The following is a 13,415-nucleotide window of genomic DNA, read 5'->3' on the forward strand; positions in this document are numbered from 1 at the left end:
CAAAACTTGGCGGCAGATGTTGCTGTGCTAAGTTGGCTCTGAAGTGCCTCCCCGGCTCCCGGCGCTCACCGACAACACAGTCAATCCACATTAGATCTCTTTATCTGTGCCTGGGGCGAGTTCGGCACTGCAGCTGTGTCCACCCCCGCTCTACCTTTGGTGTCGGAGGCCCTCGGGCGCTAAATGTGAGACCACGGAAAGGAAAAAAAAAAAAAAAAAGGAAAAAAACTGTTTCACTTTCATTTTCTGTCTCTTCTTCCGCATCTGCTGACAATCCAGCGGTCTGGCTCCGGGCGGCGGCACCGGGGGGAGGGAGGGGAGGAAGGAGGCGGCCGCCCAGGGAGGGGTGAGGACGGACACCCGCGTCCCCCTGCTGAACAGATGTCTGCGACAACCTGCTTCCTTACACCTGTACGAGTCCTTGTAACCCCGCGGATGGAGCTCGCTGAAATATTCATGACCCTGGAGGTTTCCTGTCCGCCATCAAAGACCGCCGCCCTCCCTCCCTCCCTCCCTGCTGTCTCCCCTTCCTCCCTCCTCTCTCCCCTCCACAGCATCGCTGCCGGTTCTGCCACCAACATCAACCTGCACCGGACAGTTCACACTCTGAACTCTGTCACACTGATGAATCTGCACTGATAAAAATGGAATTTGAAGTACATTCTGTTGGATCTTTTGAGTTTTTGGAATAAAATTAGGAAAATAAATTGTGCATTTACATGTCTACTATAAATCAAAATAAAAACAAAGATATAGAGTATTGATGAAGCTGCACTGTTAAAACATTAATTATAAGTAATTTTTGTTGAAATTTTCTTTATTTTACAGATACAGTTTTTGAAATAAAATTAGATAAAAATAAAAAAAATAATATAAATAGTATATTGTTTGTCTGCACAATATACTGCACAGCAGTAATAATAATAATAATAATTTTAAGGAATTTTTACTGTCATTTTTACCTGTATTTTTTAAAAAAGAAAATTATAATAAAATCAACTTTTACGATACATCTTCTGTTAAAAAAAAAGTTGTGTATTGATAAGTCTGCACTATAAAAACTAATTAATAATTAAGATTTAATTAATTAATCAGCATTTTTCAAAGAAATGTTAAAAAGTCTGCACTGTAAAATTTATTCTAGTTTATGTAATTTGATGTATTTTTTTATTTTATAGATTTATTTCAGAATTTTCAAAATAAAATATATTTTTTAAAAGATGAAGTTACTCATCTATTGCAAAAAAAAAATATTGCATTGATGAATCTGGACTGTATAAAAAAGAGGTAATTTTATTGGGATTTTTTTATTTTAGATTTTTGTCTGCATTTTAAAAATAAACTGTACATTTACACGTGTACTGTAAAAAAAANAATAAAATACATTTTTTAAAAGATTAATTTACTTATCTATTGAAAAAAAAATGTATTGATGAATCTGGACTGTAAAAAAAAAAAGAGGTAATTTTATTGGGATTTTTTTATTTGAGATTTTTGTCTGCATTTTAAAAATAAACTGTACATTTACACGTGTACTGTAAAAAAAAAAAGGTGTCGCAAAAACCTTTAATTTTATGTTTGTTATTTCCATTTTATAAAAATAAAGCTTAAATAAAATAAAAAATCGTGAATAAAAGAATATGCTGATGATTTCTATGTAAACACGACTGACATGATCTAAAATGAACAACAGAATGAATTAAAATGTTTAATAACAAAGATTTTACACATTTTTTTAAACATTAAAGATTTTTCACATGTGAAACAGTTTTCTGTAAATTTCTGTGTGAAAACTCTGAATATAAGTGACTTGTTCTAAAATCAAGTTATTAAGAGATGAGACTGAGGAGCACTTCTTCATATGAGCCTGAAAATCTGCTTCAACGTCAACCTGAAATGAGTTGAAGAGTTGAGATAAACCTGGTTTAAACCACGAGGGAGTCATAAGAATCATTGAGATGCCAGAAACGCTGCACCGTGAGCCAGTCGGGGGGATTTAAACTCTCCGTTTAAAAAATAAACCCTGCTTTCAGCAACACCGAGCTTCTGTCCACCGCCGCTCGGCTCCGATGTCACTTCAAACGCCGGCGGCCTTCGTGGCCTCCGTTTGATTCCCTCCTGCGTCCGCTGTGTACAGTCTTGATCACCGACTTAAAAGTGGAGTTCGGCACAGCGATCGGCATCGAAATGAGACTCGCCGGCAGCCTTGTTTACTCGCCGCCGGGCTCCACTCGCCTCCGAGCGGCGCCCGACTCGACCCCTCGTGCGCCAGCGTCTATTGTGTTTGACGCGGCTGGAGCGGCCATGTTGTTTCCTCGCTGTGCCTCCGTGTCAGCAGGTTTAAACTCAGACAGTTGGACGACTATTCGACGGGGGAGCTGTTGTCATTTCATCGTGGCAGCAAGCGAACTGAAGGACAACATGCAGGTTTGGTCGACTTATGAAAACACAACAAACTGTCCACTAGTCATCACTGCAGCAGAATCAGAAAGAACCTTTTATGGCCTTTACAGAGTGTGAGTGTTTAAGAAGACAGCAACAGGAAACACTGATGTAGTGATTTGTAGGCTGAGGAGCGTCAAAGCGACTACAGGTTCCTACAGATTTGTTTAAATACGTTGCAGCCTTTTCACTTCACTTAACCATCTGAATCCCAGCAGTTTCTGGGTGTTTTTTGCTCCCGTCACGTTTTTTTCTAGAATATTTTGCACATTTAAAAGACTAAATCAGTCAGTATCAGTATTTCTGCATAAGAGTCTGAGCAACATCAGTATTTTCTCCTCACTAAAGAATCTGTGTGGAATCCAGTGCAATATCACGATTTGTATCATTACTTTCGACAATTCAATTTCGGTCTTTTCCACATTTAAAGGATTCTGTGCAATTTGTTTAAAATGTTTGGAGGAATCTGTAGAATATCAACAGTATGTAGGTATATTTCTTGATTATCTTCATTTTTCTACTTACATTTTTTGGGCAATCTATCAGCAAAATTGATGCAAAACTGCAAATTTCCCTGAATCAATAGAGGCTTTTCTTATCTGAACATGAGGTTTTGCATCACAGTGGTTAAAAAACAACACAATCTTGACTAGAAGTTAAGACAAAAATGTCTTTGTGCAGCATAACAAAGCCAGAATTCCATAAATCATGAAAAATATATATACTTAAATTATGTATTTTACAAAAGTTAAGTAGTGTAAGGTTTAACCAATACTGGGAAAAACAGTGTTTTTCACAGTATTCTGTAACTCCACAAAGATGTTTCACCGTGCTGAATGTATCTTCAACAACTTGCTCTGTTCACTGTTTCTGAGCTGTGCTGCATTTGTTTTATTGATCAAATATGTGTTATCTTCCTCTTAATCTCTCTAATCTGTGTCCATATTTGCCTTATTTTTGTTTTTGCAGAATCTGGTTTACTTTTATGGCAGATTTTTGCAGATTTGGTTAATTTTCCTGATGCAACCATATGACACACACGATTAGTTCAGGGGGCTTTGGAAAGCAGAAAATCCAAAGTGTTTTTTTGCTTTTACAGTTCCTGATGATGATAAACGCTGTAATTTTGGTGATTTTTTTTTTTTAAACAAAAAAGATAGAATTCCTTCTTAACCCGCTGACAGGTTTTGGGGTTGAGTGGGTTCATTTGTGCCACGCCGTACCAATATAGTGATTAAAATATGGTTTTATTAGCTTAATTTAAGTTATTAATGATACTATCTGCACATGTTTTTAAGATGCAAATTGCCACGTCACTGCTGACTGGAGTTCAGGCATCTTCAGGAGAGATTCGTACCAAACAACACGGTGACACTGAGCAGCTTCTGGCAGCCGCACAGCTGGACCGCCGGCTCGGCTTTTTTTTTTTTTTCTTTCTTTCCACCTCTTTCAAAGCTGCAAAAGTTATTCCACTTGAGAGATTTGCAGACTGACATCATTCTTTGAAGCACTAAAAGACTCTTATGGTTCCTGTTCTCGGCCCTGTGTGATGGAGACGAGCTGACGTGCCCACCGCAGCGAATACGAGGCATCGGGGACGGAGTTTACACAGCCGCTATGTGGACACACGTGGACGTTTGGAAGCTCTTGTGTTCCTTTAAGCCTCTTGTTTTATTGTGGTTCTAGTTTGTAGCATTAACATGGGTCAGAGAGGAGGATTCCTGCTGCTGTGTGGAGATAGGATCACAGAGAAGAGGCCAACGAAAACCATGCAAGTGCTTCTGGGCCGAGAAATAAAATATAAATGCACCGTAATTTTCCACTTTTCTGCAACCCGACTCTAATCTATACGCTTCATTTCCAGATCGGGCCTACAGTGCCGTGCGTCTGCAGCAGATGTTGCGGTTTGTCGGATTACTCGTCGCGTTAGAAAGCTCAGGACATATCAAAACATCTGGTCGACTCCAAACCGTCCGCGGGGCGTCAGGTTTCATCGCGGCGGTTCGTGGAGCCGATTCTTGCTCTTCTCAGAAAGAAAAAAGGCCACAGATTGACCATATTAGGTGGTCGCTGTCGTGCTTCCTCCCTGTGAGTCTCTGCAGCTGCAGCTCACGTCGGCCCGGTTAGGTAACAACAACACAACGCTCGACTCGTGCCAGGAAGCTTCCAGCGCTGAGAGGCAGCTGTAACACGATGTGACGGTGAAATAATGAGTTCTTAACTGTAATTGTGGTGACTCAGTGAAGATTTTCGGGGGGATAAAAATACGCAAATTAAGTCATACTGGGGATTAGGGATTTCATGGAGGGGCTACAGCAACATTAAATAATCAGAAAAGGAAGACGAGGAGCGTCCACGCTGTCCACTGCAGCTGGATAGTTTCTATTTGTAGTGTAATAAACAACTCTGATGTCCACTGATGAGACTCTCTGCAGGTTTGTGCAGCTAAAAACCAACACAACACTATGACACACACACACACACACACCTCTGCAGGAATATGGTTCGTATTCGAGGTAATTCTGCAGATTATAAGAGCGCCAGCGCTGAAAACCTGCAGTTTGAGGGTAGGAAAGAAAGCCGGGGATGAATTTTAAAGCGCCTGTTCGCCGACTCACCTTGTCTGCTGAGGTGGGACGCATCAGGGACACTCGGTCGTACTGCCGCCGAAATAAAGCCCACAAAGCATCGAGACGACCCTGATCGAACACACAAGTGGTTTCATAGTTGAAAAACATGTTAGGTCACAACATTGTTTGTAGAAGAGAAACATGCAAGAAAGTAAAAATCAAGACGTTTTTGACCTTTGTGGCAAAACATTACAAATTAAAGGAACATTCAGAAGCTTTTGAACCACATTTAAAGGTCTTGATTTAGCTTGACTGAAGCTGTCTCAAGTGTAATCAAGTGAGAGTGCAGATTTCAATACCTTTATCAATTAGGGATGAACTTTTATGATTTCTGCTTTTATATTTGACAGCTTCTTATCATCCTTTCAATGAAAATAATGTATTTTTATCTTGTTAATATCCCCATATTATGTTTTTCCCCCACTATTCATACTATATCATTTTATGTACACTTGTTTACTATATTCATCATCATAAGCAAATTAGTCAGTAAACATCACGGTTCCCATAATGCAGTTGCCGTTTACTGATGACAATCTCAAAACAAGTTTCATATATTATCTTCAGTTTCTGCTTCGAACACGTATGGATGAATTATAGGTGCCATTAGCGATTTGACAGCATTGTGAAGAAGTAAATATGTGTTTCGACACACTGAGATGAGTTTTTAGGGGTTTAATGGACTATAAGTAGTGTCAGTAGTAGTTCGGCTTCATGCAAATGGCAGTCTGGAAAACTGGTGAAGTCGTCTGGATCAAATTCCCAAACTGGCCAAGTATGTGCACAGATGTAAGGAATGTGACTTTCAGGTTCAGTGCTGTCAGTTAGAAGTCAGTGAAAAAGCCCTCACCTTGATGGGAGTGTACCACTTGTTCTCGGCCTGGTGGGTCTGGGCAGGTTTCGGACGTGGACGTTTGATCATCGGCTCCTCTACTTCCTCCGGTATGTGAACTATGGCGTTCTTGGCTTTCTCCAGTCGGGCTCCTTCCTCCGTCGAGCCCTTCTCTCCCCAGCGTACCTGGACGGGTTTGACAAAACCAGATAAGAACTTAAAGAACCCATATTCTGCCTTTTCGGCGGTTCTCTCTTTCTTTCAGTGCTGCTTTTTGTGCATGTAGTTATTCTCTCCCACTAAAAACTGCTCTTTAAATGCTTCGTTCGTAGTCCAGGCGTTTCTTCTGTTACTTGTCTACATCATCATGTGACACATTTGCATTACGCTTCAATGGCAGCTACTTTGAGGCGCCCGTGTCTTCCTCGAAACGCTTCATTATTTCCCCGCTAGATCTGAGCTTAACCAACGTTGCCTCACTTTGGTGGATCAGATCAAAAGATGCTTTTCAGGAATCTGGCCTTAAAGAGACAGAAGCCTTCTTAAGACGGAGGCTGAGCAGAGGTGCTGCAGCAATAAAATGTGTTTTTGAGCATAAGAGCATGTAAACATGTAAAAAATAAATAAATTAAATCTAAAAATGTGCAAAATATCTGATTAATCATGCATAATCTGAGATTTTTTAAGTTGTAGCATTGATTTAAATCAGAAACTGTCATGGGAGACATTAACTAATCACTCTTTTCACCCTCATCAGGTGAAATAGCAACAAAGCCAGCAGTGAAAACTCACTCAGAACAGCAGAGTTTGAGTCTTGTGTGAAGCTGCAAGTGAATACTGACTTTTAGTTTGACTATTTTTGCAAGTTTGAAACGTGTAAATATGATCATGTTTGTCTGGCTGGAGGTAAAAGCTGCAGGAGGAGGGAAGGTTAGGGGATTTTATATTAATTGCATCTTTCTTGCACCAGCACATGATTTAGCCCTTATTTAGATAAAGCATTGACAACAACTATTAATCTACTTTGCTGACGCTGAAGAGAAGAAGTCTTCGCTTGAGCTAGTTTTGCATTGATGTAAATATCGTCAGGGTCCTTAAGACTTGAACATACATTAATTTAGTCTTTTTCCTGGAGGTTTTCTGACATCAAACTATGAGCTGACACCGACTGAACTCCTCAACTAGACACTATAAATTACTAATGTTCCCTAAACACCTCACATGCAAGTTAAGGTTAAGCTGCAGTTAATTCAGAAAAAAAGATTTGTTGGAAAACAGTGAAAAAAAGTCCCTGAAACCAACTGATTTCATTTACATCTGCTCTTCTTATGAGCAGAGTTTTCTACTGGAGGAGGGCATTATAAACGTCAACACCACAGTCCATAGTTTTCATGTAATCATGACTAACATTTGTTTAAATTTGAAGTTCTAGTACTTGGTTAGCCATCGTGAGTCTGGACCTCCACCTCCTCATTTAGGTTTTTAAAATACTTAACTATAGAATATTATATCACTGAAATAAGGAAGCAGATTTTCAAAAGAAACTGAGGTCCTCTTTTAGTCGCTTTTGGATTAAATAGAAGTTGTGCAACCCATAAAATACAAAACAACATCCTTAACAGCCAATCAGCAAGCAGGAAAGGTGAAAACACCTTCAGCAGGAGGAGAACTAACCAGCACCAGACGAATAAAGGAGTTATTTTTAATCGGCAATTACTATATATGCTTAAAGTCAGACAACCTGTTTTGTTCTTTTATTAATAAGCCCATTTCCATGTGGTGCGACGTGTTATTGTGTGTGTGTGTGCGAGCGTGTGAATGCAGGCCTGTGTGTTAGTTAAGCTGTCCTGCTTTTTAATTGAATTCATCACATCTGTTGCAAGGAGGAGATAAAAAAAAAAAAAAAAAAGCCACCGTCACATGAACGGGGAGAGGTGATTAATTAGCGACACAGTTTTCAAGCTGTAGGTTAAGCCGTGACAATATAGAACAGCTTTTCAGAATCATCTCTGGGATGCATCCCCGGCCTGCCGCATCATCAAGAAAGAGAGAAGGGCTGCGATGAATAAAAGATTCGTTGTCACCTCGGCCGCCTCAACAACCGTTTGAAATATTGGCAGCGGGCAAAGCGGCGGGCGGAGGTGGTTTTCTCAGCGTGACGTCTTAAACGCGGATGCAGGGGAGAGGACAGGTTGATCTTAACAAGCACCTCGTTTTCCCTCGGCGGCGGAGCACGAGGAGGAGGAGGAGGATTCGGGCTTCAGATGTGGAGACGAGGCCTGTCGACGGGAATCAACCTGCAGATGGAGACGGGGTAACCGGCGTCCGTCTCGTGGGGAAAAAGTCAAGAGGTAGGAGCTCCCGGAGGATGCTGGGAAACCCCCACTGACTTCCTCGAGGGCTGAGAAGCAAAGCGGCAGGAGGGAGGAGGAAGCAGCAGAGGAGGAGGAGGGGAGCTCGCCTTTAAACCTGGATTCCCTTCGGAGGAGGCGGGTAACAAAAAGGGGGAGTCGAGGAGGGTGAGGTGGATGCGTCAAGTTGACAGCAGCGCTCAATCTTTCATCCTGCCGACGACTTGATCCAATCAGGCCTCGCACGGCCAAGGACGAGCTGGCAGGACCTGTCACGTCGGAGGCATCAGCGAGGACGGCCGGTCAGTCAGTCAGCCCTCCTCCCCGAGTAACTCCGCAAACTTCTCGCCGAAAAGCCCCGACGTCAGCAGGTTTTCCATGATGATGCAGGTTTGGCAGGATTAAACCTGTCAGATACGTGTCGCCGGTGAGGTTTTGATCCTCGCAGGGTCGGGCCGGGTTTGATAAGAAAAGACGGTTTTGGCTGCTCCGGTTCTGAAATGAAAGCAACATATTGAGGGGTGACGCTCTGACCTCCATGCGTTTGATCCCTCCGGCTCCCCGTCCTCCATAATACGAGGCGTCCACGGTCGGCCACTTCTTCTTGGGCAGCGGTTCGGGCTCCTGAAAGGAAAAAAAAAAACCAAGAGATTTATATTCATGCACGGTGTAAAAATTTGCACTGCAGCTGGAGCCAAAATGCAAATGTAGTTTCTATAAATGACTACATGAGTAGAACCCTTGACTAAAGGAAGGCTGCTTTCTATTGTTCTAATTTCCTTCGATCCCATTTATCATCTGAATACATTTCCTTTTGTTTTTTTTGTCCTTTACGTCATTTCATCCGGACGAAAAAAGACACTTCTTCCTACATGGTTTGGTTTCCTCTGCAAGTGACTCCAGTCTTGCAGAAGGAGCTTTTCAAAATCAAATTCTGTTTAGAAACCTGTTCAGTGACGGAGATATGAGTCAGACTTCAGTTATTTAACCATTTTCCAGTCATGACAAATGGCTTTTTTTTTCTTTCTTTTTTTGTGACGCTGTTTTTATCAAAGGAATAGTTCAACATTTTTGGAAATCTGCTTGTTGACTTTTCTGTAAGAGTGAGAAGAAATAAGTTCTACCACTTTTCAGAATAAGAGTGCAGAGCCAGATTGGCCTATTAGCATCTCTAAAGCTCGCACATGTAACCCCGTAAACTCAAAAACCTTCAGGCTTTTTTAAAAAACGCCAAAATTACACACTTGATCTGAGCCAGAAACTGTAAAAACACATGATCCCTGCACTATTTAGGTGTGATGTGCAGTTCATCTGGAATAATTTAACCAAACTTAAGCTTGAGAATCGTAATATTTCACCAAAATTATGTTATTTTTGATGTCAAATTTAAAAATTCCCCCAAAAACAAACTAGATTCTGTAAAAAAAAAAAAAAAAAACAAATTCTCAACTCCTCTGCACAACTGTGAAGCCATTAGTGACTCAGCATCGACCAGCAGTCAGGAAACTTTTCGGTTGAACTGCAGGCTGTTGAAACAGAGCAGAGGCCCAATATGGAAACTATAGTAACATATCTACACTAGGTAGAGTCACCCTTTTTCCCACTGCTGATAACACCTGTGGGGAACTTGGGAAAAAGTTGTATACGTTAATCACAGGTTTTTTTCCCCCAAGTTTTATTGGAAATATACATAAAAATTCAACTTTTGTCTTCTGTTTTTGTGATTCGTGGCATTATAACTGCATCATATTGCACTGAAGACATTTCTGAGTTCTTTCTACTTCTAGTCATGGTTGTGTTGATTCCATCGAGGTGCAGGACTTTATATTACAGTGAAAAATGACCCACAGTGAGTAAAAATGTGAAAACAAGTACAGAGAATCAAATGTGACATCTTGTTATGTAAAGGAGACACCTTACGGAAGTTACCTGCCTCCTTGTTGGAGTGTATTTTTGAAAATGACGGTTTTATCAATCTTTCCATCTCACTCCTGGATAGAAATCTAATAAATCTATTCCCCAAAATGTCTAAATATTCCTTTAACTGCACTTTTAAAGCTCAACATGTGATAAATATCCCTGTTTATGTTCGTCTCAGTGGAGTTGTATAGCAGCAGAGTGCATCATTTGTGCTGTAACTTTGGTGATGTTCACGTGTCGCCACTCTGCCGGTGTACTCACAGGTGGTGGAGGCCGTGAAGGTGGAGGAGGCGGCGGCGGGTCTTTGATGACCTGGATAAACAGAGAAAGCAAAAGAGCGTCAGCATAGTCCGTCAGGAGACACTGAAACGTTGTCAGGACGAGCTGGGGACGAGGCTGACGGAGGCGATTCGTGACAGGTGACGGAGCCGAACGGAGACGCCGTCGCTGCCAGGCTGCTGGGTTTTTCTTTTTTTTCTTTAGCTGCCTACTGATTACAAGGATTCTGCTTGTAAACCAACATCAGGGGCCCCCCGTGCAAAATAAAGAAAAGCTGAAAATCAACTTGTTGACAGGGGGGGAGCCTTTGGGGGCGAGCGCCGCTGCCCGTTTAGCTCTTAATTAATTGGATGGGGTTCAGTGCTCCCGAGCAATCCCCCCAATCATAAAGTCCTAAGGAGTTAATTAGCTCCAATGAGATGCAGAGGAGGAGGCTCGGGCTCGGCTCCAAGCTCTGTCTGCGGGGAAGACGAGCGGCGGCGAACACACACAGACACACGGTGATGAAATAAAAAGCATAAAAACACAGATAAGCAGGACACACCTCCAGCGGGCCGGCGGCTTGTTCACGACAACGCCGGGTGACATGGCACCAGAGGAGCAGGTTGTCCACAATGTGATCCCACTCAAGGACAAGATGCCTCGACCGGGTTTTTCTGACGTGCACGGCGAAGCAGAGAGGAGCCCGACAGCGACACTTGTCAGGTGTCAGTCAGACGCCGTAACATACTGATGTCCAACTTTTTTTTTTTTTTTTTTTGCTGCAGGAAGACGAAGCTGCCAGTCGCTCTGCAGCAGCAACACATCTGTGCAAAGCTTCTGTGCTTTCAGGCTTCAGGTGTGATAAACAGTCACTATAGAGAGCAAAGCTGCTGCTGCACGATATATAGGTTCTGCTTTAACGCTGCAAGATGCAATAGTACAGAACAACTTGCACGAGTCTCATTTTTTCATGACGAATCCACGAGAGAAGACCGTCTGATTTACAACATTATTTACTGCAAATTAAGGTTTTTTTATTCACAAGATACTGAGTTTGTGGACATGCAGGCTCCACATGTGCACAGTAAAATAAGGAAAGAACAAAGGAAAGGAAGGTTTGGTTGCAAAAAATGAAGCTATGTTGAAATATTTTGGCTACAGAAAACGATAACCAGAAACAGGAAGTCTGCCTGATAGCCTTTTGTTACTTTATGTAAAAGACACCGAGTTTGTGGACATGCAGGCTCCACATGTGCACAGCAAGATTAGCAAAAAAACAGCAAAGAAACCCTAAAAAGGAAGGTTTGGTTGCAAAAAAATAAAGCTATATGGAATGATTTTGTCTACACAGGATGACAACCAGAAACAGGAAGTTATAACTCTATTTAATAGACACAGAGCGTGTTGACCTGCAGGCTTCACATGTGCACAGTGAAACGAGCGATGAACATGGAAAGAAACCAAGATTTGGTTGCAAAAAGAAATGATATTTGAATATTTCAGCTACATATTGACCAAAAACATGTACTATATCTGCAGTATTTATTTATTTTTTGCCTCCACACAAGGCGACATGACTGATTAGTTTCACTTTTTCAATCAGCACCACAAAGATTTTAATGCAAACCGAAGCAAACACCTATTGTGGATTCCTTTACCAGTGTTAAACCAGAGGAAAAAGATTTTTTTCCCTTACAAAATCAGCCCAATTTTTGTAGAAGGACTGTAATCTAGCAAAGATTCCTGCAGTTTTGCACAACGCAATACACAACAAAATGTCAGTTTTTTCCAATATCATGCAGCCTGATGTCTATGTTTTCAAAAAATGAGGGATTTAGGTGACTACGGATGGAGTTTGTGGTTTATTTACAGTGTTTTCTTGCTTTTAAGTGCGTCTATCAGTCTTTCAGTTTGAGTATTTTTTTTGTCAAAGAGGATGTAAGTGAAAGTTTTTGGTTTGTCCTCATGAGAAATTTTTGATTTACTGGAAAAAAAAAAGAAAAAAAAAAGGTCTCAATGATGATATCAGCCCGATTGATTATTGCATCCCATAATCAGTATTTTTGAGATTATTAGTACTTTATCCAAATAAAATATTAATAACACTTTACTAAAAGCAATTAACACTAAACTACAACTTATGCAAACTTTCTTTTAACTAAACATTCGTGAAACACCAATGAAAGCATTTCAAACAAGAGTTTGTGTAAATTTTAACACCAACATTTTCATTTCTTGTGCAGATATCCGTTCCAAATATTGTCTCCTTGATTAATAATATTCATAATTGGTATCGGCCACAAATAAAATATATCGTTCGACGTCTAAAAACTATTTCAAATTTTTATTTTTTCCCGTATTTGTCAGTATTTTGCAGTTGAAGCTTCTGTGACGGAGTGGGTGGAAACAAAAACGATGCAACTGTACTTCTGTAGATGTGAAAAGTCAAACTCTCTGCTGTGACAGCGCTGAAATTATCCATCTATTAATTAATAGTATAAAAATCTGTTTTGTCAAATCAGTAATTTAATTGATTTATCTAGAACGAATGTCCTCTCGTTCTTTTTCTTGCTTTACATCAATTTTCAGGAAATCTGTTTGTTTCAGCAGCATCACATGAAGCTCTGAGAACTTCTCTTGGACATTCATTCAATTTAAACGATACTGAAAACAAGTTTTTTGCTTAAAGAGGTTGACGCGAGTGTTTCCTGTTGACTTCTCCACCCAGATTCTAGCGACGCTGCTCTCGGATCAGGCCTCCTGACTCAGTTTGCGGACTTCACGCTGCGCCCAGAGGAGCCGGCCTATAAATATGACTACACTCGAGGTGTGCCGCAAAGTGGAAGCACGACCTCAGTTCGTTAGTCACCGCAGACAGACTCTCGACTGCTTATGCATTTGCTAAAGTGCTTTTGGAGGGGGGGGGGGGATAGAGCAATGCAATTATAGCATATCATAGATCCTAACAGCTGTTTCGTT

At 41.1% G+C, this 13,415-nt stretch overlaps 1 protein-coding gene across 1 annotated transcript in view; it reads right to left on the reverse strand.

Moving 5' to 3' along the window:
- LOC103364580 (anthrax toxin receptor 2-like) overlaps positions 1–13,415 on the reverse strand; it is a 72,782-nt gene that overhangs the window by 51,759 nt on the left and 7,608 nt on the right. Inside the window, exons 3-6 of the mRNA XM_008291731.1 lie at positions 10,437–10,487; positions 8,790–8,879; positions 5,923–6,090; positions 5,061–5,141 (exon numbers count right to left, since the gene is read on the reverse strand). Coding sequence (XP_008289953.1) covers positions 5,061–5,141; positions 5,923–6,090; positions 8,790–8,879; positions 10,437–10,487 — 390 coding nt within the window. The remainder of the gene's footprint in view (positions 1–5,060; positions 5,142–5,922; positions 6,091–8,789; positions 8,880–10,436; positions 10,488–13,415) is intronic.

This window comes from Stegastes partitus, unplaced genomic scaffold (genome assembly GCF_000690725.1).
Source record: "Stegastes partitus isolate 25-593 unplaced genomic scaffold, Stegastes_partitus-1.0.2 Scaffold759, whole genome shotgun sequence".
Lineage (NCBI taxonomy): Eukaryota > Metazoa > Chordata > Actinopteri > Pomacentridae > Stegastes > Stegastes partitus.